Here is a 25318-nt window from a genome sequence, read left to right as displayed (position 1 = left end):
CAACTGTTTGACATTTAAAATCTCTAAACAATTTAGGCTACTTTGTAGGAAAATAATGGAAGAAATGTGCTAAAGAGAGGGGAACATAACTGCAGGTTGTGTGACTAATTACAAGTTTCAGGGACAAGCAACTATTTCCCATGTGAACTAATTTTGTGCGCTCTTTAAACAGATTATTTGCAAAACTACACTCTACATGTTTACAGTGTAATTATGTGGAATCAGCGTTTTCTTTAAATGTATGTGATTCTTTATATTCCTGTAAGTTAAATATATTTCATATGGGTTTTGTTCACACTGCACCAGATGCATTTAATGGTTCATTCCTCATTACACTGGATGACATTGTACTAATCGGTGCACTAATGAGTTTGGTCGGACTGAAAACCAGCAGGCTCGTGGCTTTCCTCGACATATGGCTGCTCATCATGGCTCCAGACAGTAAAAGCCACTTTAACAGACAGAATGAGCAAACCACCAGAAAAACAATGCACATCCAACTGTTTATAGGATCTAATTTGTGTCTGAGGCCTAGGCCATACTGTCCATCCTGCATCCGTACCTCCGGTCTCTGCGGAGGGAGTATTCCCTCCCCGTGGTGCGTCCACTCCTTGTGCTGTGTTCCTGGAAGACCGCAAAAACGAGTAATCAATGAGTCATGTGTCCTGATTACAACTAGCTCCCTATGGAGCATCTTCAAAGGGCTGCAGGGGAGATGGAGAGCGGGAGAAGCATTGCCCTCCATGGGGTAATTACAAGTTGAGGCTCCATGATTTCTCCTCCTTTTCTGTGGACACTAAGGCTTAAAGACAGACCAGTTAACAATTCAGCCAGGCCTGTTAACGCAGTGGGAGGCTCTTCCAAACACTGATCACCGACTGGTGGTGCATGCCATCCAAAATTATACAAATCCACCCTCACACACACACAAAAGACATGTGCTGGAGCATAGTGTTTACTAGGTGAGAGGAACAGATGAGGGGAACGGTGTCGCAGACAACAGATACTAAAGAGACAGGCAGGGTGACATTCGGATTCGGCGCAGCTGAGTACACGTCGGTCTATCCCAGGAAAACAAGCCAAGTGTTTGAGTGTTTATGAGTTAAAAGGGTAATAAAGCTGGACAAATACACCTAAGCACTGTCTGGCTACCGTCAGGCCTTTTGTTTTCCTCTATTACCTCGGCTCATGCAAAAATATGAACACACACCTTTTACTTTAGAAAGCTGATATCAAACGCCAACATTTTTTTTTTTTTGTCTTGTTACGGTAAAACACAAGTCTGAACAGATCCAGTCGTGGCAGATTTCCAAACCGGAGACTTCATAATGTGGTGATAGAATATTTTTTCATAATGACTCTTTGTTCTCTCAGCACACCAACTTAAAAGACAGAGCGGCAAAACAGGTTGATCATCAACTGAATTAAATGTTATGCATCTGTTTTCTATTTGGTTGTGATTTGTTATCATTACAACCATGAAATATGGTTAATCAGCGCTTATTGTGATGACTACATAGAAAGTTAATCGGGAGTGGCAGTGTGGAGACAGTGTGGCTGATGGTGTCTTTGGGTTAAGACTCCAGTAAACCCTGCCTGCACGGTAGCAAACAGGGGTGATCAGACACTAAACAGTCATTAGCATTAGCTTCCTGTAATGAGGGAGAATAAGACTGTGTATGTATACGTGTGTTTGTGAGTTTGCTTGCTTTCATGTAACTGTGTTATGGGTGTCAGTAAGGAAAATTCCCATGCAGGTCCTGTTGGTCCTTTGAAAGAAACTCTCTTCACAGGTGTCCTCTTGTTCGGCAATTTAAAATATATGAGATGAAGCTGGACTGCTTGAAATGATCATAAGAAGACGTTTTTCCGCTGTGCTGTACTCAGGCAGAAATGCTGACTCATGTGTACGGTCTAAAAACTATTGACTATATTTGATCCTTTCATTATTTTTTACCGAAGTCAAAATCTTTGCAACCATGTCATCAAAGAAAGAACAGTGTAGATTATGAGCCTCGAGCACACACGTGGTGTACCTACCGACAGCATGCTATGTCACACTTGCAAGATAAACTTTTATCCACTGCCGCCCTCGTGTGGATAACATCGATATAGCACAAATAGTTGACTCCAGTGGCTTTTTCCACAATGGTCAAAATAACAGAACTCTGTACAATTGTTTTTTATTCATAACCTAAATATGATACTCAGCGCTATATCATATTTTTGTTTAGTTAATATTATAGGTGATTAGAAGTATTATCATCATATCAACTAGGCCTATTTAGCGACCTATACTACCAAATAATGTATGTGCAGTATAATCTTAAAATGTGTGCTTTTGGGCGAGGGAAGTACCAAAATATCATCACTAATTTTATGTTGACAATAAACGCATTTAATATATATACATGTATATACAGTGGGTACGGAAAGTATTCAGACCCCTTTAAATTTTTCACTCTTTGTTTCATTGCAGCCATTTGCTAAAATCAAAAAAGTTCATTTTATTTCTCATTAATGTACACTCAGCACCCCATCTTGACAGAAAAAAAACAGAAATGTAGAAATTTGTGCAAATTTATTAAAAAAGAAAAGCTGAAATATCACATGGTCATAAGTATTCAGACCCTTTGCTGTGACACTCATTTAACTCACATGCTGTCCATTTCTTCTGATCCTCCTTGAGATGGTTCTACTCCTTCATTGGAGTCCAGCTGTGTTTAATTAAACTGATTGGACTTGATTAGGAAAGGCACACACCTGTCTATATAAGACCTTACAGCTCACAAATGAGAATCATGAGGTGGAAGGAACTGTCCAAGGAGCTCAGAGACAGAATTGTGGCAAGGCACAGATCTGGCCAAGGTTACAAATAATTTCTGCAGCACTCAAGGTTCCTAAGAGCACAGTGGCCTCCATAATCCTTAAATGGAAGAAGTTTGGGACGACCAGAACTCTTCCTAGACCTGGCCGTCCAGCCAAACTGAGCAATCGTGGGAGAAGAGCCTTGGTGAGAGAGGTAAAGAAGAACCCAAAGATCACTGTGGCTGAGCTCCAGCAATGCAGTAGGGAGATGGGAGAAAGTTCCACAAAGTCAACTATCACTGCAGCCCTCCACCAGTCGGGGCTTTATGGCAGAGTGGCCCGACGGAAGCCTCTCCTCAGTGTAAGACATATGAAAGCCCGCATAGAGTTTGCCAAAAAACACATGAAGGACTCCCAGACTATGAGAAATAAGATTCTCTGGTCTGATGAGACCAAGATTGAACTTTTTGGCGTTAATTCTAAGCGGTATGTGTGGAGAAAACCAGGCACTGCTCATCACCTGCTCAATACAATCCCAACAGTGAAACATGGTGGTGGCAGCATCATGCTATGGGGGTGTTTTTCATCTGCAGGGACAGGACGACTGGTTGCAATTGAAGGAAAGATGAATGCGGCCGAGTACAGAGATATCCTGGAAGAAAACCTCTTCCAGAGTGCTCTGGACCTCAGACTGGGCCGAAGGTTCACCTTCCAACAAGACAATGACCCTAAGCACACAGCTAAAATAACAAAGGAGTGGCTTCGGAACAACTCTGTGACCATTCTTGACCGGCCCAGCCAGAGCCCTGACCTAAACCCAACTGAGCATCTCTGGAGAGACCTGAAAATGGCTGTCCACCAACGTTCACCATCCAACCTGGCAGAACTGGAGAGGATCTGCAAGGAAGAATGGCAGAGGATCCCCAAATCCAGGTGTGAAAAGCTTGTTGCATCATTCCCAAGAAGACTCATGGCTGTACTCGCTCAAAAGGGTGCTTCTACTCAATACTGAGCAAAGGGTCTGAATACTTATGACCATGTGATATTTCAGTTTTTCTTTTTTAATAAATTTGCACAAATTTCTACATTTCTGTTTTTTTCTGTCAAGATGGGGTGCTGAGTGTACATTAATGAGAAATAAAATGAACTTTTTTGATTTTAGCAAATGGCTGCAATGAAACAAAGAGTGAAAAATTTAAAGGGGTCTGAATACTTTCCGTACCCACTGTATATATGTATATATATATCGTTTTGTGGTGCTCTTTCAGGTAAAAATAAGGGGCTCAGTTTGAAATACAGTTTAAAATTAGTATACGAGTTAATAATAAGGCCAAAAAAAATGTATTACGTGAAAAGAAATGGACAAATAATGGGACATTTTCGGTCTGATTGACTGAAATGCTTTAACAAAGAGACGTTAAACGACTAACGACTCACCAAAGCAAGAAACTACAGCAAGCTAATTATCAAGTAAAAAAAACAAACTACAACGGAAAACAGTTTGCGTCGTTAATGTTTAAAATAAATTCATGCTGTCAGCCCCTAAAAGTGTGTCGTTACCTCCGGTAGTTAAACAAGGACTATTCTGTATCAGTCAGTGAAGTACACACCGTGTGTCTGACTGGTCCCTGAAGGCAGCATCACACCCTAATATTCCCAACATCCGGGTCCTCTGGAGCTGCCCAGTGTGTGTGGACCGGGCGGAGAGGGCGGAGAGGCGGACTGATGACAGCTGTCAGTGGGGACGAAAACACCGCCGATCTCTGAAGACAAGTCATCCAATGGCTCTCCGCTAAACCTCCAGGAGAGAAGGGACAGCACCTCGGCAATAATCGCGGGTTAAATTGAAGGTGTCGCGCAGGTAACGTTGTATTTTCGGGGTGTGAACCGCGACGGGAGGACCGGGGACCGGGGACCGGGGAGGCTGAGTCCCCGGGAGAGTCGAGGTTAGCCCCGCTGGCTACCCGAGCTAACTGCTCGGCTAAACGGGTCAACCGGGCTCGGCTCCCAGAGGCTATCTCCGGCGCCGGGGGTCGGAAAAGACGTGGCCGGATAGTTCTCCTTTTTAATTAAACGTCGGCTTCAGCGGAAGCCCAATAAAAACCTAACCAGGTAACTTTTGAATGAGAATGTCTGGAGGACGAAATGCTAGTTAGCGCTCACACTTAGCTCGCCGTGGTAAACGTTAGTATATCCAGCGAGCTGGCGGTACGATGGCGTAACTTTAGTTTTAAGATAATAAAGGTCGCTGCTGCACGTTTTATAGTCACTAATGTTAGCTGTGTGTGTGTGTGTGGCAGGAAAATGACCTGAGCAAGCTTTTAATCTCCCACTTACTGATCCCACATGATTGTTAGCTCGTAGAAACTCTTCATCATGATTATCTGAATTCTTCCATTTTCCAGCAGCGTGGGTTTTTTTTGTTTGTTTTTGACTGAATTCATGATCTCCGAGGTTTAGATCATCCGCCGCCTACAAAGGGAGCTCATGTCTCGCCTTGAATCCTCCGACTTCAACCGGGTCCTGAACTAGGCGTGTCCCCCCCCCCCCCCCTGTCCCCCACCGTGTCTGTCCCAGCGGGCTTTTGTTTCGGGGTCTGATAACTTTGTTGTTCAACACATGTCACCCTGTTGAAGATGTGGAGGACTATTATACCAGCTGTCATCAGTGAGCCATCATTGGTTTGGATCTTCGTTGTGGACTTCGTCCAGCTGCCATCTATTTGAATGTAGTTTCCTAAATGCTGATTTATAAGGCTGGCCTTCCTGAGTGCCCCGTTAAAGCTGGTTTACGTCGGCCACAACTGTTTATCCGAAGCCCTTGTAGGTGCCGTACATGAGTGAGTCTGTTTGCAGGAATAGAAGTAAGCACTAGGGAGTGTACGGGTTGTCGGTGAGATTAGACTGCATTAAAGAGCACACAAAAAAACGATGTACCTCCGATCGGTCCCTGGGCTTTGTTTATGGACCTGTTGAAATATGTTTTTGTTGTGTATGCTTTTTTTTTTTTTTCCCCTCTAGGTATTTACATACAGTCGTTTTCCGGCCCTACACAACACTGGTGGAGCTACAGTTGCAGTGGCAGCATGGGGACACAAGGCTCTGGCAGAAAGCGTGCTCCTCTGAAAGATCGGTTCTCCGCAGAGGACGAGGCTTTGAGTAGCATTGCTCGGGAGGTAAGTTCACACTCCCATCGTGCACACACAGTTGATGAACCTGGGTTATCTTCTCCCTAGACTGCTCCATTTATGCAACCCCGAATCAATACAAATATGATTTGATCCAGCTCAGATGTTCTTGTTTAGCCTCATCCTGATAATGGCCTTTAAAGTTCAGGTAGGGGATTGATTTGTCTATTTTAGATGTTGTTCATTTGGGCAGCAGCCCCATCACATTTTTAAAAGAAAGGCAACATAAGTGGACCGTTGAAACCATTATCAGCACTCGTATGACCGGTCTGCACTGCACTACGGTTGAAATAGAGAACTTTTAAAGTAGACGTGTCGATAAAATGTGTTGCGAAAGCAAGAAAGCATTAATGTGCCTGTGGACTTGGTTCAGTTCTATGTTTAACGCTTTTGGTATCACTGCCATTACTGAGAAAATACATCTTCCTACTGTTCAGTTGTGTCTATCATTTATCAGGTGACATCAAAAGTTATTGTGAGAATCAAACATGTAAGTTCATGAAAATCTTCTTGTACCAACAGATTAAAATTTTGTTTTAAATTGAACAAACAGAAGTTTAGAGCTGGAGACTAGAATGAAGTCAGTAAACGTCAAAACAGACACACAGATGAACACTAATGGATCGTAAGGATATTTTAATATTGACCTGGTTACAGATGTGTAAAGTTAATTAGTTCTGATGTCTGTCAACCATAGTTTGCACGTTATGTGTCAAACTTTAGGCATGCTGACAAAGTACTCGGTTTAACAGGACGTCGCTGAGCGACAGAAAGGTGTGTTAAATCTGTTAGGCGGGTTTTGCTGATTGGTGGTCAGAGTTGTATTAACAAACAGGCCTCTGAAGCACATTTGTGGATATTCAGGTTTTGCTAGTTAATTTGTGTTTGAGCCGAGGCGAGTAGAGACAGCTGGTTTGGGCCACAGAGAGGCTGACTTGACTTGTAGTGTTTTTGTTTGGGAGGGGAAACACGGGCAGAGGAGAGAAGCTGCCCGGCCTGTAACGACATGCCCTGAGATTATTCCATTTCGTTCCACAAGCAGCTCTTCCATTCCTTTGCTTTTTCTTTTTTTTCCCCCACAATAGGGTGTCTTAAAAACGTGAAAGGCAAAGATCATTTTTCAGAGTTTTAAGGTGGTTTTATACGTTTGGTGAGCGTATTAAAAAAAAAAAATAGACACACTGCAGATTTTCTGTAAAAGTTTTGGACTAAAATCACAATCTAACTCTGGTTTAATGTGCTTTTTGGAAATATTTGTCTTGGCCCTTTTGAAGAACAGAAACTGCTCTGTTTGAAAGCTGTGCGGTGCTTCATTCTTGGGCACTAAGCGCGAGGCTCCATTTGCTCTCTTTATAGTCATGCAGGCTGATCATAGAAACATGAGTCATCTGACCCTCCCAGTCAGGTCCTAAATCTGAATCTCTTTGTGCAGCAAAGCAGAGATTAGACCAAATGTGCAGGGAGTTCAAGGGGTTAACCTTTAACTTGTTGCACATCAGCTCCCTCCCAAACAAATGTACAAAACCCTGCAGCTTCTACCTCGAGGTTAAGAGTACGTCCAGGCTGCCTGCGCCTGGCACCGATCGCTGCTGTGAATTTGAGCCTGCACCGTCACCAGCCTGCCTCTGAGGCACTTTACATTTCTGGGAAGTCAGGATTTTGAATACTAGCAGCTTGCTTTCATATCCGACAGTGGCCAAGTGTTGGAATTAGACGATCACCTCATACCTGTTGTCTCAGATTAGGATCTAAGGGAGCTGATGGTACTTGACAGTGATTGACTTTGCCCAGTATACAGAGGGAGTGCCTTTGTCTGGAAGCTATAGTTCATAGTCCATTCGATTTAATCTAGGGCGAAATAAATAATTCCTAAAGCACTCAGAATTACCAACGTACATTAATTATGCTATATAAATAAACTGCTTTTTCCTTAGCTTCTGATATCAACAAGTCATTTTTGCAATGAAAAGTTTTGCACTTTTCACTTTCCTTATGTGGTTAAAAGAGTTTTCAGGCTACAGGGAACAAAGCACATGTCTGCCAATAAAGTGTTACTTGGTTGGCTGCTGGGTTGTAAAGAAGCATCGGCAGGTTGTTTCAGCCCAACATAAAGAAAATTGTTTTTTAGCAGCTATTATTTGTCTTAAAACATCACGCAATTAAAATGTTCAAGGACTAATCTGGTATCGATAATGAGGGTCCGGTGGTTTCTGTTATGTAACATAGACTAGTTTAGTGCACCTAGAGTCCAGGCCTTTTGTTTACAACTGACTATCTGCGATTTTAAACAAATCTAGCAATGATTATTTTGAATGGAGTTGTAGAGTTGACCAAATAACAAGCTGGATACGCCTTGTTTCATAACAGCTGCCAACACCGAACATAATGTCGGATCAAATTCAGCTTTCACACGTTAAATTATTATTCACGATGTTAGGACAATTTTCCAGAGTCAAGAACTTTCCATTTGATACGCCTACATGTAGCTTTATTCTTTTCAAATTTGATTAAAGTGCAGAAACCTCGACTACAGAAATGAAACTGTTCTTCTTTACATTATAGTTCATTATGTGTTTGTACGACGCAAGTTTCGGTTCAGTTTTTATCGTGGAATGTTGTGGATTATTTACATTATTGATTCATCCGCTAATTCGTTTTTTGATGAAGTGTGCAGTTTGTCGCATTTCCCCACAGTACTAATAATCAACGCGCTGTTGTCACTACGTAGTGACGGCCCCAGGTGATCATGTGGGGGATTGCGGGTCTCTTGTTGCTCAGAGTGTAGGAGGTGTGTTTAATGTTGAACTTCTGCTGCTCAGGTTACCTTCTCAGGCCCACGATGTGGCTTTCGGAGAGCCGGGCCTGGATGGGCCGGTCTATAGATAGGACGGAGACAGAGAGCTCAGCTGTGCTGCTGTGCAGAGCAGGTCACACTGTCAGACAGCTCAACAGGTGCACAGCTCGCAGCCAGCCGCCTCCCTCGCTTTCTCATTTGGTCTTTCTCCTCACGCACTTTCAACATTACTTCCCTTTTCACCTTGTGCAAAGTACATTGCATTAACGCGAGTTACATTGTAGGTCGAAGGCTTGTTGTTGTGACAAAGTATGACCATCAACTAGATCCCAAAATGACACAAGAGCCCACAAGGGCACATGGAAAGTACTGATTTTCTTTTCTTTTTGAAAAATACAAATGATATTTAAATGTATTCAAATTATTCAGACAGTAAAACAACTACTGTGTGAATCATTCACATTTATCAAAGATGCTGAAATCAGCGATTCCGTGTATAATCTTTACAGTAATGCGTGTTTGTACGTAGTATTGTGTCTCACTCATCACCTGTTCTTTCACCAAGCTGTCATCCTCGGTTAGTGTTTTCAGAGGGATGGCCTTTAATATTCGGCACCTCTGACAGAGTCGGAGTCTGTATTTAAATGCTTGATTAAATATGTATCCGACAAACTGAAATAACAGCTAACGCATATTATACTTCCAAAGAAATTGAAGTCAGAAAACTCCAATCAAAGTCTGATTTGGAAAATGTGAGTCTTGAAACTCTGAAGTTGTAGAAATGACAGAAACCCTCGGTGTGCCTGCAGTTGTTGCAGCAGTGTTACAGAGCGATGCTTCTTTGACTTTTATCAGACTGTAAAAGATCACTCAGACCCAACAATAACAGTTTTATTTTAGCCCAACAACAGCTAGCGATGGCTGTAATTTAAAGAGTGAAACTGAGAGTCGGCGAGAAGCTTAACCTTAATGTTTTGTTTGCTGATCTTTGCTAATGAGGAAAGAGAGAGGAGAAAAAATTGATTTGTTTCTGTGGATAATTTTTCCAACTCGGGTGTGAAAGCAAGAGAGTAAATCACTGCTGTGACCAATTACATTGTTTGAGTTTGAGTGGCTTTATCGTAGCTGATAGTGAAGCATTAAGATATGTCTGGATCGGCCCCGATTCCTCAGGATCAGCTCAAAGTCTCTACTTTCCTCTGACTGTCAGGATTAAGACGTCTCGTCTCTGTAAAACAAGATGCTTGTGTTGTTTGTTCACTCTGGGCTATTATTGAAACAGGACCAGCCTCTTGCCCACAGGGCCTCTGTTCTGGCGGTGCAGATAAGAAATTACTGGAATGCTGACAGTGTTTGTCTGCAGTGAGATACTGTACACGCAGCCGCCGGTATTTATGGACTGTCTTTGAGTTAGAGATAAAGGGCCGCACTCCGCGACCAAGTGTGCCCCTCTTTGTTGGTAGGATGTTTAGTTCCAGAGCCTGTCGGTATGTAATTAGTACTAAAGATGTAATAGAGGGATAAGCTACACCGTCACCTGTGGGACGCCTCAACGCTGCGTAGCGGCTGCTTCATTTAGTCCCCTCTGCTGAGCTATTCTGTAAAATTAGCTCCTGCTCGTACTCTGACTCAGTCGGGGCAAATTGTGTAATGACTCCACCCACTTTTTCCACAGAAGAGAGTTTATTGGATTTAATTCAGCTTTTTACTTATTTGTGCTACAGTGTCAGCTATTTAGATATTGTGAAATGGCCTCTATGTGTACAGGCTGAGCAGAACCAGGCTGTTGTGACTCACATAGTTTTTTTCTTGATACTTTTCTTCTCAGTCAGTTTGTTTGCACACTACTGGCATCTCCCCCGTGGGGGCTTTAAATGATCCCTCCTGCAGCTGATGGGTAGCACATGTTGGTGGTGATGAGGCATCACAGGCACTCAGAGGACCTCAGAGCAGCGGCTCACCGTTGAAACTGGCCACTGAGGGTCCAGCATGTGAGCAGAGACTTGATGCCGTGTCGTGTCCAGAGTGCAGCACCACTGGATTGTTATACCAATATTTGAAAGTTCAAACTATTATTGTTTTAGTATTTTTACATAAGATCAAAGAATAAGCACACTTGGACCGAGACCAAGTATGTGCGTGCGGCTTACAGTTAAAAAAAAATAAATGAGTCAGCGCTCTCTGATGGGTGAACTATGTGAAGTAGTCACTGTTTCTGAAATATCTGAAATCCATCTTTAGCATTTCTGTGCTGCAGTTTATTGTTACTTGTCAGTGAAAACATGCCGTGACAGCGGTATAACTCCTGACATAGATCAACATATCAGACAGGCAGAGGCTGGATTGTTTATGAACTGTGCCGTTACCTCCCAAGTCGACAAAACTATGTGGTCTGTTGTAAGAAGATGTAAATTTAATTAAATAATTTAAATGGCAGTATTTAAAAATTGCAAGTGAATCTACTTTTAACTGCAGACCAGGTATTATGGACACGACACATTATTCAGATGCAACACTCGTGTACTGCGTGATACACAGTCCTGAAAACTAGACGGTACAGTTGAGAAAGTAATGCAGTTTTTTTTTTTCCTACTTATTTATTCTTGGCGAGTTGGATGTATCTTCACAGCAAACCACAAAACTATGCAGCGCTGCCAAAAACTCTACTTCTTCATCAAAAAGGTCGGGTAATAAAATTCAAGGGAAGGAAACTCAATGCCTCTTACAAGCCAGGAAGTGTGAAATGTGAACGAATGAAATACATCTTCCAGTGTCTCTCTTCTCTAACGGGCAGCAGATACATTGAATATATACTCTTGTAAATTCTACTGTGTGATTATGTTTAGATTGAAGCTTTGCCCTCTGCCCTCACTGGGTGTGCCTTTTGGGGAAAAGCACCTTCAAGAGTTTCCATTCATCGCTGACGGGTTTGTTCATGTTGCGTTTCACAGGCGGAGGCGAGGCTGGCAGCAAAGAGGGCAGCTCGGGCAGAGGCCAGGGATATTCGAATGAGGGAACTCGAACGGCAGCAGAAAGAGGTACGTAACTCAAAATGGACCAGATGGGCAAAAAAAATGCACCGTCAATTCATCAAGGAAGAAACTAATGTCCCATAACTGCTGCTCTCAACACAGATCAGCTGCAGATTAAATATGGGAAATGGCCTGGTTTTCTCCTCTATTTTTTTTTTCTTTTATTTGTTAAGCGCCTCAATGTGTGCAAGCAGCTCATCTGCAGCCGTCGTCCCGGGTGCAGATGAGCTCTTAGGCTTTATGCCATAAAGGCCAGTTTTTTTTGGATTAGTCTGCTGTGGAAACACCAAAAAATTTACCCGCAGAAAGAGAAAAGAAAGTGCTGCATGTCCACAGATCAAACCAAAACTTCTATTCCTGACGCAAATGTCACCCAGTTTTTTTTTTTTAATGTTTCAGCCGTTTTGAGCAAAGTATGATTGTATGTTTTTCCTGGCACTTCCTCCCTCTGTCCAGCTTTCTCACCACTCATCCAGCAGTAGCAACAGAAAATGGGGTCAGATCCACCAGTGGATGGTAGGCGAGCGGTGTTGTTGCCTCCTGTTTCCACTAACACTGCCTGTTGTGTGGGATTGAGCCCCAGTCAACCCTGACCGTTTAGCTACACTTGACTCGCAGACTACTTCGTGCCTCACTGTGGAAATATGCCCCGGCAGTGTATTTGCTTTGGAGACACTGTAATCTGTGACCGTGTGTTTGGAGAGCAGGCTTTGGCCTTTGACTTTATTTAGAGGAGGGTGAGTCTGCATGTGAGGAGGTGGTTTGGACATGTAGCTGTCACCTCCCGCTGCTTCAGAAATACTTATATTATTAGATATAGATAGTTTTGATTGTTTATGAACCACTTTTGCATGGAACTTATCTGTGTGTGCGTGTTGAAGGGAGAACAGGAGCTTTTCACTGTGTGCTATTAGATGAGACAAATTGTGTAATAGATTAGCTGTTCTTGTGTATCATTAATCTTGCTGCAGTGCTTAAAGAGGATAAACATTTGCAAATGTTTATGACATCAATTTGGTGATAAACATGCCAAAGTTGTTTTGCATGGTTTGGGCTTTGCATAGCAACTGTTGAGTATTACAGTTCCCACTCTGCTTTCACTCTATAACTCTGACCAACTCTCCTTCCTGACTCCAGGCTGACTCAGAAAAAGCCAGAACCTCTAGTAGTAGTAGATCCAGCAGCCGTCAACACCGGGTCTGTATCTCCCCCACACACTTCCTCTTTGTCTGCCTCTATTTCCTTTCTTCTTTCCTCTTTAATCCTGCAGTTAATCTCTCATCGACTCTGTTCTTCTCTGTCTATTTTTCTGCTGTGACTCCGTGTTTCCACATTAACAGGGGCTGGATGATGATGTCATGTCAGTCCGCAGCTACAGGGTACGTACATAATACATCCCTGCCCGTTTTATTAAGTCTGCGCTCTCATAAGGGCACACTGATGTGTGAGAGCCCTTGTTCTTGTTCTTGTTATGAAGGCAGTGTTGCTTTACTCTTTTAGAAGAGTTCTCCTAATGTTGTTCTTTGTTTTTTTTTTATGTTTGAAGTCAACCTCATCAGCAGTGCGTGACCTGGGCTCTAGCAAGAGCCGATCCACTTCCCGTAGAAAAGACGGCTTGGTGCGTTGTGTGTGCATTTGTGTGGGAGCGTGTTGTGGGCTGAATACGTGGATCGTCAGCACATAACTAGAGCTCAGCTAACTTCATTGTGCTCAGAAGAACTAACTCGTATTTTAAAAGCTTCATAGAAAGGGACAGTTTTGGCCTATTTAATGTTTTTGTTGCGTCGTATTGCCTGAATGCGGCGTCGTCTACTGATCTGTTAGTTGTACCTTCTACACATGAGAGATCGGGGGGACACAGAGGGACACGGGGGGACACATACAGTTGGACTCATCTGTATTTCATTCTTTTCCATGTTGGATATCTTCTTGTATCAGTGATCACTGAACTTTTAGATTGAGATGAACTGATTCCAAACTACTAATGTCCCGTGTCATTTTGTTTTAAATGCATGTGCACTTTACCAATAGCTGTTTTTCAAGAGTATTATAAGTGTTCATACAATATGTATATACATGTTAGTTAGTTAGTTTTTTAGCACTCCTATTAGCCACATCATTGACACAACTCCTTTCCCAGCGGCCCACAAGAAACTTTACAACGTGACAATACAGCCATAACGACTGACACTATGACATAACATTACAAAATACACAGGACAAAGATTACAACTCACACACAGACAAGACAAGCTCCTACTGACATAATAATGAAAATACAACAACATACCAATCACATTTGGAAAACATGAAAAATAACTTTACACAATTTTGCTAAGTTATTATATTTTATTATACGGTCTTCAGTCCAGTGTCTTCATGCTGCCAGACCCTCCACAGCCACAGGACACATACACACGTATGTATATCATGGAGCTGCTGGCCTGTCCACACGTGGAGCCCTTTCACCTCCAAACATTTCATTAGTGTCTTCATCGTTTCAAATCCTCTCATCCAAATATGCTATTTTGATTTGAAATTGACCGTTTTCTTGTATATGTCCAGTAAATAACATTCATGCACAGCTCGGTTCATAACCGTTTGCTTGATTGTGTGTAGAAGTTGATCTAACGGCAACCTCACAGCGTCTGTGATGTTTTCACGATCGTAATTCTTCTATTCCTGGTCTCTCTTCAGTCTGATGGCCTCTCCACTAGCTCCACCCTCAAGAGTTCCCGCTCCACTGTATGTAACCATGTTGATCATCCATTTATCCCCATATGTTTCTCTTTTAGTTCTTTTGTCTCATTATAGCCTCTTTTTTACGTTGTCTCTGTGCTGAGCAGAGTTCAGTGTACAGTGACCTGCATGGCCATAAAAAGGCTTCATCCAGCTCCTCGAAGAAGGACCTGCTGGTCAGTGTACTCCCTAAGTCTCGTCTGCGCTGCCACTTCCGGCATGAAGGCAGCGGAGACTGATGATGGTGGCTTGCAGTGGTGATTTACTGTTGATCGACTGTACCCTTGATGAGAATGACTAATCATATCTTTGTGACGTGGCACTTAGATCAAGCAGTGGTCATAACATATGGAAAACTAATTGTAGTCCCACTCTTGAGGAAAACATCTGTATTGTCACTGCTTATTTGAGGTCGTATTATGTTACTACCCTTCCAGACGGGACTGTACCACGATCAAAGGAACTACACCAGCCTAACGAAGACCAAACTGCCCTCCACCTCCACCTCCACCTATCAGCCACGGGTTGGTCCTCCCGTCACCGCTGTCCAACGTTTAGCTGAAGGACAGTGAAAGTAGAGCCAGTTGAAGCTGTATATCCGTGTCTGCATGGTGTAGTTTATTGGATATTTATCAGCCTAACATTGGTGTTATATGAGTGCAATAAGGGATATTGTTAATGTGTCATAAAATCATCACAGCAGAGAGAGTAGCAGGCCAGAAGTGCCTGATGTTGCTTAGTTGTTTCATTGAAAGCCAAAACTTTTACATTCAGATTTCTGTCCACTGAAAGCTGTTCACATAATAATTTGAATTCTTGTAAATCACCTGCTGACAGACAATAGTGTTGCTTAAAACCGTGAACAGGAACGGTGTTCATTCTGTTCACTACTGCAGCTCTTTAGTCTCTCACCACCTGAGCCTCCCTCCACTCTGACGTCTCCCTGCTCCCCTTCCTCTCCAACAGGCCACCGCTTCCTCATCCTCCACCACCGGCACCGGGCTGCCTCGCAGCTACAGCATGGTCAGTTTCTGTCCGCCCCGCCCCGCCCCGCCCCACTCCACCCAAACCCTCCCCCCCCACCGTGGCCACATGCATGTGATAGGATGTCCGGGGTGGCTGGGGCTGCTTATATTTAGCTCCTGGACACGCTGAGCACTCGGCTCGGGCCAGAGATCTGTACTTCAGTGAGATAAGACAGGAGTTTGTGTGAAGCCAAGGCTTTTGTTAAAGAGCACTGAAACAAATGGCTTATTTAAAGTTGGAAATAATACACAGCTTTTCTGTTTATTGCTTGGCCCAGAGAAAGTCATTCTACTCGGCCTACTTAGAAAGTGAAAGATTTATGTTCCCTCTCGTGTTTTGCTGAGTCCTGCACTGTCTCCCACGTGTGCCCTCAGGCCTCTATTTGCGACGACACCGGTCTTTACAGCTCAGGCCACAGTTCAAGAGCTGTAAGTCTTCTGAATGTTTGACAAACGGCACTTATTTTTATTTATTATTTTATATTAATTTTGGCATTGTCACCCTGCGGCCTGATGTCTGGCTTCATGTTGATCCTGTTTCCTGTCCTCCTTCCTCCCATCCCTCCGCAGCCCTCTGAATACAGCTGGTACTCCTCTGGAGCCAGCTCCACTCGCAGCAGCCCTGCGGTGAGCACCTTAAAACCCACCGCCACCGTGCATGACCACAAACACACACTGCTAACAGGCCCCCGCTCGTCCCCCTCGTCCCCTCTCACCAGCAGACCTCTCGGCTAGTGATTAATGATGCATCAAACAGCTTGTTTCAGGAAACGGCGTCGTTGAGAGACATTGTCTGGCAAGTGTGTGAATTAGGAGTTTCTTCTGCGCAGGCGATGATGTTGTAGAAAGATTGTCCTACTTGACTTTGGCTCCTAATGGCATGAAATGGTATTACGTAGTGTTCCCGTCTTTAGTGTTATCCATTTATCTGTTTAATGCAAAGACTTGGATGTCTTGAGGATTGAGAGGTGTGTGTGTGTGTGTGTGTGTGTGTGTGTGTGTGTGTGTGTGTGTGTGTGTGTGTGTGTGTGTGTGTGTGTGTGTGTGTGTGTGTGTGTGTGTGTGTGTGTGTGTGTGTGTGTGTGTGTGTGTGTGTGTGTCTTGGGCATGCAGCCATCCTACATGACTTTATCTCCTCATGTGTGTGTGTGTGTGTGTGTGTGTGTGTGTGTGTGCGTACTCCTCTCAGTCTTCCTCAGATGATGACACGGTCAGCAGTGTGTCCCAGGAACGCTTCAACAGAGGCCGGAGGGACAGTGTGGTGAGCTGTAGAAACAGAGACACTGATGCTGCTCTGTCACGGTAGCGACCGTAGATGAAGAGCTAGATTTCAGCTTTTTCTTTTATTGTATTTTTCTGGGTTAAGAGTATTCGCTCAATACATATCCCACATTGAAATGCCTTGACCTTGAAGAGTGGTCTCTGTTTCCTTCTGTCCTTCTCCTGTCTGACGAGTTTGTCCTCTTTGTTCTGTCTGTCTGTCTGTCTGTGTGTGTGTGTGTGTGTGTGTGTGTGTGTGTGTGTGTGTGTGTGTGTGTGTGTGTGTGTGTGTGTGTGTGTGTGTGTGTGTGTGTGTGTGTGTGTGTGTGTGTCTGTGTGTTTGTGTAAATAGTCGTCTGACTTCTCGGACATTAGTGAGTCAGCTGCTGATTATTTCAGCCGCTCCAACCGAAGGGGCAGTATTGTGTCCGACCTCGATGATTTGAGTATTCCAGATCTGGACGCTGTAAGTGACCGAATCGGGCTCACGACAGCGTGCTTGGAAATGCAGTGCAACACCGGTGATGGATGAAATAACTGATGCATGATTACGAATAACATTTGGTATTCAAAACTCATCCCACAGCCTTTGTTTTAATGAGAACGTCATGATCTATTATTTATATATATATATATATATATATATATATATATATATATATATATGTATAGAGTGCTAAAAGGGTAGTTGAGATGTGTGACTGCAGTGCGTAGCAGCATGAACTCAGAGAAAGTATCTTCTCTAATACAGTTATGAAATCCACTTATTGTTTCATTTGCTTGTTTGGTTTCAACTCGGTACCATTTGTGAACATGCAGCACTTAATCCAGGACTCGTATTAACCTGTGAACTAACTCCCTGGTTTACAGACGAGGAAACGGCTCCAAGCATGACCACGACAGGATGCGTGTTCTTACAATCATTTAGACCTCATTTTTGTAATATTTATTCTTTTTCTTACAGCTGGATGAAAAATGTGACAAGCAGTATACAGATTTTAGTCGGGTAAGTGCGTGATTATTCTGTATTTTAACAACCAGGCCTAATCAAAGAGTTTCGGCGCCTTTGGTTTAAAACTCGGCCACATTAACAGAGATCCTCCTCCATGTACTGCGGTAGGAATCACCAGAGGCCGTGAGACAATACTTAAGTCACCGTAGCATTTTCCTGTAATTATCCGAGTGTTGTGATAACAGATATTGCACTTTTTTTCAGCTGTAAATTATGTCCCCAAACATAAACTTTGTAAACTTCTGTTTTATCTAATGAAATATAGTCTGTTAGTCTCATTTCAATCTATTTTACCGCAGAAAAATGGGATTGTCAGGCACTCGGATTGACAGGACACATGTCACATCCAGTTCTAAAGACTGTTCATAAACATTCGACACACCTGACAATAAAGTCTCATTAAATGGCGTCTGTGTAAAGACGCAAAATTACCACACACAGTGTGGTGATGCGATGCTGTTTGGATTTTCTTTCTCCATTCGTGGGTTAACTACAGACAAAGCCTGGAGATCACAACAACACCACACTCATTTCTGTTTTGTGATCTAGCGGTGTTATTTCCTGTAGAAACCTGGCATGGCTCATCTGTCAATATAATCGTTTACCAGTTAAATCCCACATTGAGCTGTAAATGGATTTCTGTGCGATGTTAGGCAGCAGCATGTAACCACAACACATGAACAAAGAAGCGTCATCTTTCTTTTATACACACACGCAGCCTGTGGAGATTGTGAGCTAGTTTTCCAAGTATAACATGTTCTCCAACACATGAGGGTGACAAAGCCTCCCTCAGGAGGATCTGTATCCCCGAAGAGCCGTGCCGTATCAGATGTTGGTGTTGAATGACATGTTGGAGTTGTGTTGCGCTGCGCTGCGTTTTCACGTGTGCTTTTCTTACCGGGGTTTTGTGGCTCTTTGCGTCCTCAGCCATCTTCCCGATGTGCCACCCCCGGCCTCTCTGCCGCCACCCTGGCTTCCCTGGGTGGCACCTCGTCACGACGGGGCAGCACCGACACGGGTAGCGTCTACGACCCCGACACCAGTCTGAGTGAACTAAGGGTAAGACCTTCAAACGCTTTACATAATCTAAACTCATTACAAATGCTAGCGTTGAGATTTCTCATCGAGATGAACTGCTAATTCATGTGTGTTTGAGGGCTTCGTGTAGACGTGCGTTCCCACAGCGTTGCCTCTGCTGTTCCCTCCCTGCTCCTCTTAGTGTCTGCTTGAGTCATGTTTCTACATGTGTGCACGGGAGGACTGGATGTGACATGTGTCCTGTCAAGCTGATCCTTATATTCTGGGTGGTCATGTGTATGTGAGCTGGACTGTCTCTGAGATGGCAGCACGGGTGCTCTGTTATCTCTCCTCTACCCCCCTCCCTCCCCCCTCCTCCCCACCAACCCCCACCCTCTCTGACGCCCCGGTTCACCCCAACCATTCCCTCCGTGTGCTCTACAGGATATCTATGAACTAAAGGACCAGATTCAGGATGTAGAAGGGCGGTACATGCAAGGGCTTAAAGAGCTGAAGGTAGAGGGGCTTGAGCTCACAGCATGCCTTCTCTTGTCCTCTGGGAGCAGTATGGCATCACTAACCCCTCCCACCGCCTCCCCACTCACACCCCTCTGCACCCCCCTCCCTCCCCTCCCATCTCCCCCCGTAGCTCCCTAACACCACAGTCGTGTCTTTGCGTGCTCCCAGTCTGAGTGACCCCTTTCCTTCTGCATGGTGTTCCCTCACTTCCTGTTTTGATCTGAAATGAAGACACTCCCACAACGCTGCTGGGTTCAAAGTTGTAAGAAGAAGAGCAACAAGCTCCACCTGCTGACGGAGAACAGTCGTGCTGTCAGTTTAGACTTTCGTTGGCACAGTGTTGGAGGCCCGTCTGGCTGACAGTGACCTTCAGCAACTTCCTGTTCTCTCAGAAAGGACACTGTATGTTTTTAATGATTCGAGTAGTCTACTAACCAACCTGACTGGAGCCCGGCTCCATCTCTGTAGTTTCATACAACTGGTGCACTTTTACTGGATTTCTCGTTTCCTGATTCACTTGTAGTTCTCTCTTTCAGATCCCCTTTATCACACCATCGCCTTGTTTCACTCCTGAAAGTGATTCAACGCATTCTGATTATTGCGTGATCAGTGTCACCATTTGTACTGCACATATTTGTCCCAAATGACCCGTTTAAAAAGGAAAAATACAACAAAAGATGCTCAGAATTAGGCTCATGTTTCAAGACTTGTGCAGTATGTTTGGCCCATTTGTGTTAAACGTGTTCCAAAAACATTATTTTATGACAGAAAGGAGCCCACCTGATGCATGTAGGTGAGCTGTGCTTGAAATCGGTTTACTCTGTTAGTAACACGTGTCCAACCTGATCAGGAGTCACTTGCAGAGGTGGAGGAGAAGTATAAGAAAGCCATGGTATCGAACGCACAGCTGGACAACGACAAAGGCAACCTCATCTATCAAGTGGACACGCTCAAGGACGTCATCGAGGAGATGGAGGAACAGACGGCCGAGATGAGGAGGGAGCTGGAGGACAAGTCAAAGGTGAAATACCGCTCAATCGTAGAAGAGCTGCGTCATGTTTAAAGTGAAGGCTCGTGGCTAAAACGTTCCGTCTGTGGTTTCAGGAACTAGAAAGACAAAAGCACACGTGTACGGTTCTCCAGCATAAACAAGAAGAACTGAAAGAGGGAATCCGCCAGAGGGATGAGCTTATAGAGGTACGGCTGCGCTTGAACAGAAAAACCAGCCGCATCGGGCTGCTGTTCTGTCGGCACCTTCAGAGGTGTTGGTGTCTGTGTGCCGGCTGCAGAAGAGGTTCTGCTCTGCAGCAACATGATCAGGATTGATTGGCTCTGGCCGGCCTCTCCCAGTCTACTGCTCCGTCCCTGACAGTTTCCGTTTCACTCTTTTTCATTGTCCTGTCAAACACTGTCATTCATTCCTCTTTCAACAGAATCTGCTCCAGTTCGTCTCCTCTCGCATCTCAGATCTTTGTGTCTGCTTGTATTTATGTGCATTTTCACTTCTTTCGCTTTCTGTTCCATTGATTTTCTTTCCTCTTTTGTTTTTTGTCCTGTACCCTTGTCATCTTGTCACTGTTCATTACCTCTCCAGGAGAGCCAGCGAATGCAGACTAAGTTAGATGCCCTCACCAGAGAGGTGTTTGACCTGCAGGAAACGATAAACTGGAAGGACAAAAAGATCGGGGTAGGAGGTCCCACGCTGGTGCTCTGACAGGCTATGAGAGGCGATAGGTGGTTGCGTGTTCGCCAGCCTTCTGATATAATGTCCATCCAGCTCTATTGCCTCCCATGCTGTCTCTGCACGATGGAGACCCTTTAGGCGTTAGCACATAACTGAACCCGTTCACGTACACAGTTTGGATTTTTGCATGTCAGAATAACGGTTTGGATCCTGAGCTAACAATGAAAGTTCACCGTCACCGTGTTAAAGCCTGCAGTGGTCAGCCTGTGAAATCAAAATAACTCTGTCAGGATTGTCAAACTGCAAGAGAATTTCAATATTTTTCAGCATGACATGCATGTTCAACCTGTGGATCAGCTGTTAGATCATGAAGTCAGTCTCGTACTTATTGGGTGTGTAGTTTTGTTTTTTGTTTTTTAACAAAGTCCAAAACCCGAAGAAGTGATCTCCCTCCTTACGAACTCGTCAGTCCCTGTGCTCGACCTCCTCGTAACGTTTCCCTTCAACATGATGCACCGGCACGTCACCTCGGTGACTGCATGTCTGTGTTGCTGCTGCATGTCGTGTCGCATGTCGTGTCGCATGTCTGTCCAGAGTCTCTCCAACTTCTCTGCCTCTTCTCCTCTCTTTGTCTTCTCTCTGGTGTGGCCAGGCCCTAGAGAGGCAGAAAGAGTACTTTGATTGCATTAGGAATGAGAGAGACGAGCTCAGAGATGAGCTCGCGGACATCAAGGGGAAGTCCAAAGCAGGAGAGGTATGTCCACTGAGTCCCCGAGGGGAAAAAAAAAAAAAAAAGAGTTGCTGCTCAGAAAACTACTTTTTATACATTTGCTTTGGTTTGGAACTAAAACAAGTCAATCTGCCGTTGTTGTTTTTACTTTTTACTACTGACACCGTTTTCTGTTGTGTGTAACTCAGGCTAACGGCAACCTCTGCTTCACCAGCGCAGTATATCAAATTACTGGTGGATGTGTGGCTTTTAGAGGGCACGCAAATAGTCTCACTACTGTACATAGACGTCACCGTGGCAACTGACCACAATGATAAACACATGCTTGGCCAGGTCTCTTTCGATAAAGAGATACTTTATCTTGAAGGGACTTTCTTGATTCAATGAAAGTTAAATACAAAAATAAATAACAGCCTCAGTTATTACGCATTTAGGTGGTGAAAATACATCGGGAAAAAAAAACCCTGCTAAAATGGTGAACAGCTCTTCAGACTTCGATGGAATTACATTTTTTACAAATTGTTTTCTTATGTAAAAAAAGCAACATAATACCATCTCAGGGTTTTCTGAAGACTAAACTTATATAATATACATGTATTTTTGCAGAGCTGTCTGAACACAACCACAATATTGTTTGTTGCCGTGGTTATTTTCATCCTGCTTCAGTCCAAAGTTTGTTTTTTCAGGCTTTGACTTGTAAACCGGTTGCTCCGAAGTGTCAGGCTGCAGATAAATATTATCTTTTCTGGCCACATTTCAACATCCACAAACCACCGATTGTTCCGTCCCGTCTGTTGCTCAGTAAACATCACTGTCATTTACTTTTTTTCTTTTTCTTTCTTTTCTTTTTTTTTTTTTTTTCCTCCGTGTGTTTTGGTGTCACGGCTCTATTCATTCACAGAGCCGCTCTGTTCATCCTGAGTGGACGGTATCATATTTAAAAAAAAAAAAAAGAGAGATTAGTGAAAATCCTCTGTGCCGTGCAGTTTCACGAACGGGACGACAGGAACTAATCGGTGTCGTTTTGACCGCAGAAACACGGGCTGGTCATCATCCCAGACGGCACTCCAAACGGAGACGTCAACCACGAGCCTGCGTCCGCAGGGATCACTTTGGTGTCCCAGGAGGCCGCCCAGGTGCTGGAGTCTGCAGGGGAGGGCCCGCTGGGTGAGTGTGTCCTTCACGTGGACGAGAAAGACGCGGAACCTTTTGACGTCGCGTCTCACTGATCCCTCTGCCTGTTCGTCCAACCAGCGAGCAGAATGCTGCATATTTGTGCCGCGCCTAGAAACCACTTGATTTCGAATAAACGGCATCAGTCAAATGTGTCATCGCTGTGTCACGCAGACGTCAGGCTACGGAAGCTGGCCGAGGAGAAGGACGAACTGTTGGCTCAGATCAGGAAGCTGAAGAATCAGCTGGAGGAGGAGAGGCAGAAACACTCGAAGGTGGACAGTGCTTACACCGACGGGGAGAGGATGGAGAATGGTACAGACCTACACTTTATTGAGATGCAGAGTAAGTTTTTCTTTTCTTTATAATTATCTACACGCACGTTCAACGATCCTGTGAACGTGTCATTGAACTCACCGCTGTGTTTCTGTGCGCAGGAGATGCCAACAGACAGATTAGTGAATACAAATTCAAGCTTTCTAAAGCAGAGCAGGAAATAGGTACAATGGAACAAAACGTAAGTTCAAACATGAAATGAGAGAAACGCGGTATCCAGAGAAATGAAAAGGTTTTAGGGCTCCATGTCAACACTTTGTTTTCTGTTTGTGTCCAGATTAACAGACTTGAAGGGCAGGTGTCCAGGTACAAGGCATCAGCAGACAACTCTGAGAAAATAGAAGACGAACTCAAAGCAGAGAAGCGGAAACTTCAAAGAGAGGTGAGGACACCGAAACAAAGCTTTTACACACCAGGGGAGGTTTCGATATACGTTTTGAAACTGTTGTTTTGTCCTGAGTACTTTCACACGGAGTGCAAATATTACAGAAGTAGTTTGTTTTCTTGTTTAGTTTCTGATCCGTCACACCGCATATAAAGACATCAACCAATCAGATTGCTGTTGAAATCCCAAGTTTTCATGTCGAAGAAGATTCATTCACATCCGTCCCGTCACCGGTGTGGAATGAACTTCACTTTCATTTTATGGCGCTAAACATCAGCAGGCTGAATGTACAACATCTCTCCTCGGCTCCCCCCACAGGTGCGCACCGCTCTGGATAAGATCGAGGAGATGGAGATGACCAACAGCCACCTCGTGAAGCGCCTCGACAAGATGAAGGCCAACAGGAACGCCCTTCTGTCGCAGCAGTGAGGCAAGGCAGCGTCACCACAGAAGCCCTTAAACTCGCACCTCAGACCTCTGACTGCCATACTGCGTCTGGAGAACATTTCCATTTTCAGCTGTAACACTTTTGTAGCTAACCAAAAACACTTACAAACTCGTAGCACAGGCAAACGGAACCGTGTCCCTTCGGGTTTTTGTTTTCTGGCGAGCCGTTGCTATTTTTCGAGGAACGACTCAGAAACTAATAAAACTATAAAAGTTGCTGGGAGATACATCTGAGGACATTTCTCTAGTCACTACTTCATTTTTCAGAGCTTTGTACTACATCATGTTATCCACAAGATCTCATTTCCCTCTGGCTGGGTGCTTGGCTGTATTTTATTTTGTTGTTGTTGTTGTTTTTGATAAGTTGCATGAATGAGTATAATGATGCTTTTTAAACGATTGAACCCCCGTGGCTGCTCCGGCCCGCTCCCTCCCAGCTTCCCCTCACACAGTGAAGTGCCTTTTCACACTAGGAGACTGGGGGTCCGCACCGCTCAATGAGACAGTAATTGTTTTAACAGGTACAGTACGATGTATTTAAAAAAAAAAAAAAAAAAAAAAGGTGCAGTCATTGTTTGAAACTTATATAGAACCAACTGTGTCTGCTGCGGTTTCAATGAAATTTTTCAAATATTTAAAAGATTTCTTGAAAATAAATGTGTAATTTACAGAAGTGTGTATAAAAATTAAATCTTTTCTTCTTTTTTCATGTGGCAGTTTGCAAACTCAAGCCGTGGACTACTTCACCGCTACTTCTGCGCCTTTAAAATGGCGGCTAAATGAAATAAAACTCGTCAACCTCGGCGGACTCCTCTCGCTATTAAGAGTTTGATCCGTTTGGTCTGATAACATTTGGAGAGTCTAGGAAAGCTGCAGAAAACATCTCGCCACTAGCTTTTCATTCGGTTTATGATGGTAGCGTTTGATTTATGTATCCAAAATGCTTAATCCAGATTACCAGCTCACTGCAACCATCTCTTTCAGTGCCTCGAAAGTAGACGAGAAATTGTGAGGCCATCTTCCAGTCAATGTTTTGCTGGAAGATGTTAAATCTTCCGTTATTTGAAGTCCAAAATTTCAATTGTCACTTTTTCTTTCACACCCGTAAAAACCCACGTGAGCATTTTAACACGTGAAGAACTCGCTAAAATACCGTCGCTTCACATGAAC

The 25318-nt window shown here is 43.9% G+C and overlaps 1 protein-coding gene across 11 annotated transcripts; it reads left to right on the top strand.

Moving 5' to 3' along the window:
* The first annotated feature begins 4502 nt into the window (after nt 1-4502).
* lrrfip2 (leucine rich repeat (in FLII) interacting protein 2) lies at nt 4503-24821 on the top strand. 11 transcript variants are annotated; one of them, XM_069689999.1, is made up of 27 exons: nt 4503-4669; nt 5829-5983; nt 11741-11827; nt 12278-12337; nt 12959-13018; nt 13162-13200; nt 13368-13439; nt 14519-14566; nt 14668-14736; nt 14998-15084; nt 15527-15583; nt 15961-16014; nt 16156-16212; nt 16775-16846; nt 17198-17311; nt 17810-17851; nt 18785-18916; nt 19319-19390; nt 20244-20414; nt 20498-20590; nt 20988-21080; nt 21730-21831; nt 22842-22974; nt 23155-23325; nt 23418-23497; nt 23594-23698; nt 24020-24821. In XM_069689999.1, exons 2-27 carry the CDS (start codon nt 5894-5896, stop codon nt 24128-24130), a joined length of 2271 nt encoding a protein of 756 aa, XP_069546100.1. In that variant the 5' UTR covers nt 4503-4669; nt 5829-5893; the 3' UTR covers nt 24131-24821. The 11 variants fall into 11 exon arrangements, with proteins under 11 accessions (XP_069546100.1, XP_069546101.1, XP_069546102.1 ...); XM_069690000.1 differs by lacking the exon at nt 19319-19390; XM_069690001.1 differs by lacking the exon at nt 20988-21080.
* Nucleotides 24822-25318: the final 497 nt, after the last annotated feature.

Source organism: Brachyistius frenatus, unplaced genomic scaffold (assembly GCF_029030835.1).
Source record: "Brachyistius frenatus isolate BFR_SWC_R1_liver_20210118 unplaced genomic scaffold, ASM2903083v1 Contig_8, whole genome shotgun sequence".
Taxonomy (NCBI): Eukaryota; Metazoa; Chordata; class Actinopteri; family Embiotocidae; genus Brachyistius; species Brachyistius frenatus.
The sequence above is the reverse complement of the archived record's forward strand: the minus strand, read 5'-3'. Positions and strand labels throughout refer to the sequence as shown.

Excerpts from the sequence above, each read along its gene's own strand:
- lrrfip2 (XM_069689999.1), top strand. The coding sequence starts at position 5,894 with ATGGGGACACAAGGCTCTGGCAGAAAGCGTGCTCCTCTGAAAGATCGG. Across the intron at positions 13,440-14,518 it reads CCCGTAGAAAAGACGGCTTG|TCTGATGGCCTCTCCACTAG; the intron begins GTGCGTTGTGTG and ends GTCTCTCTTCAG. Across the intron at positions 16,847-17,197 it reads GAGGCCGGAGGGACAGTGTG|TCGTCTGACTTCTCGGACAT; the intron begins GTGAGCTGTAGA and ends TTGTGTAAATAG.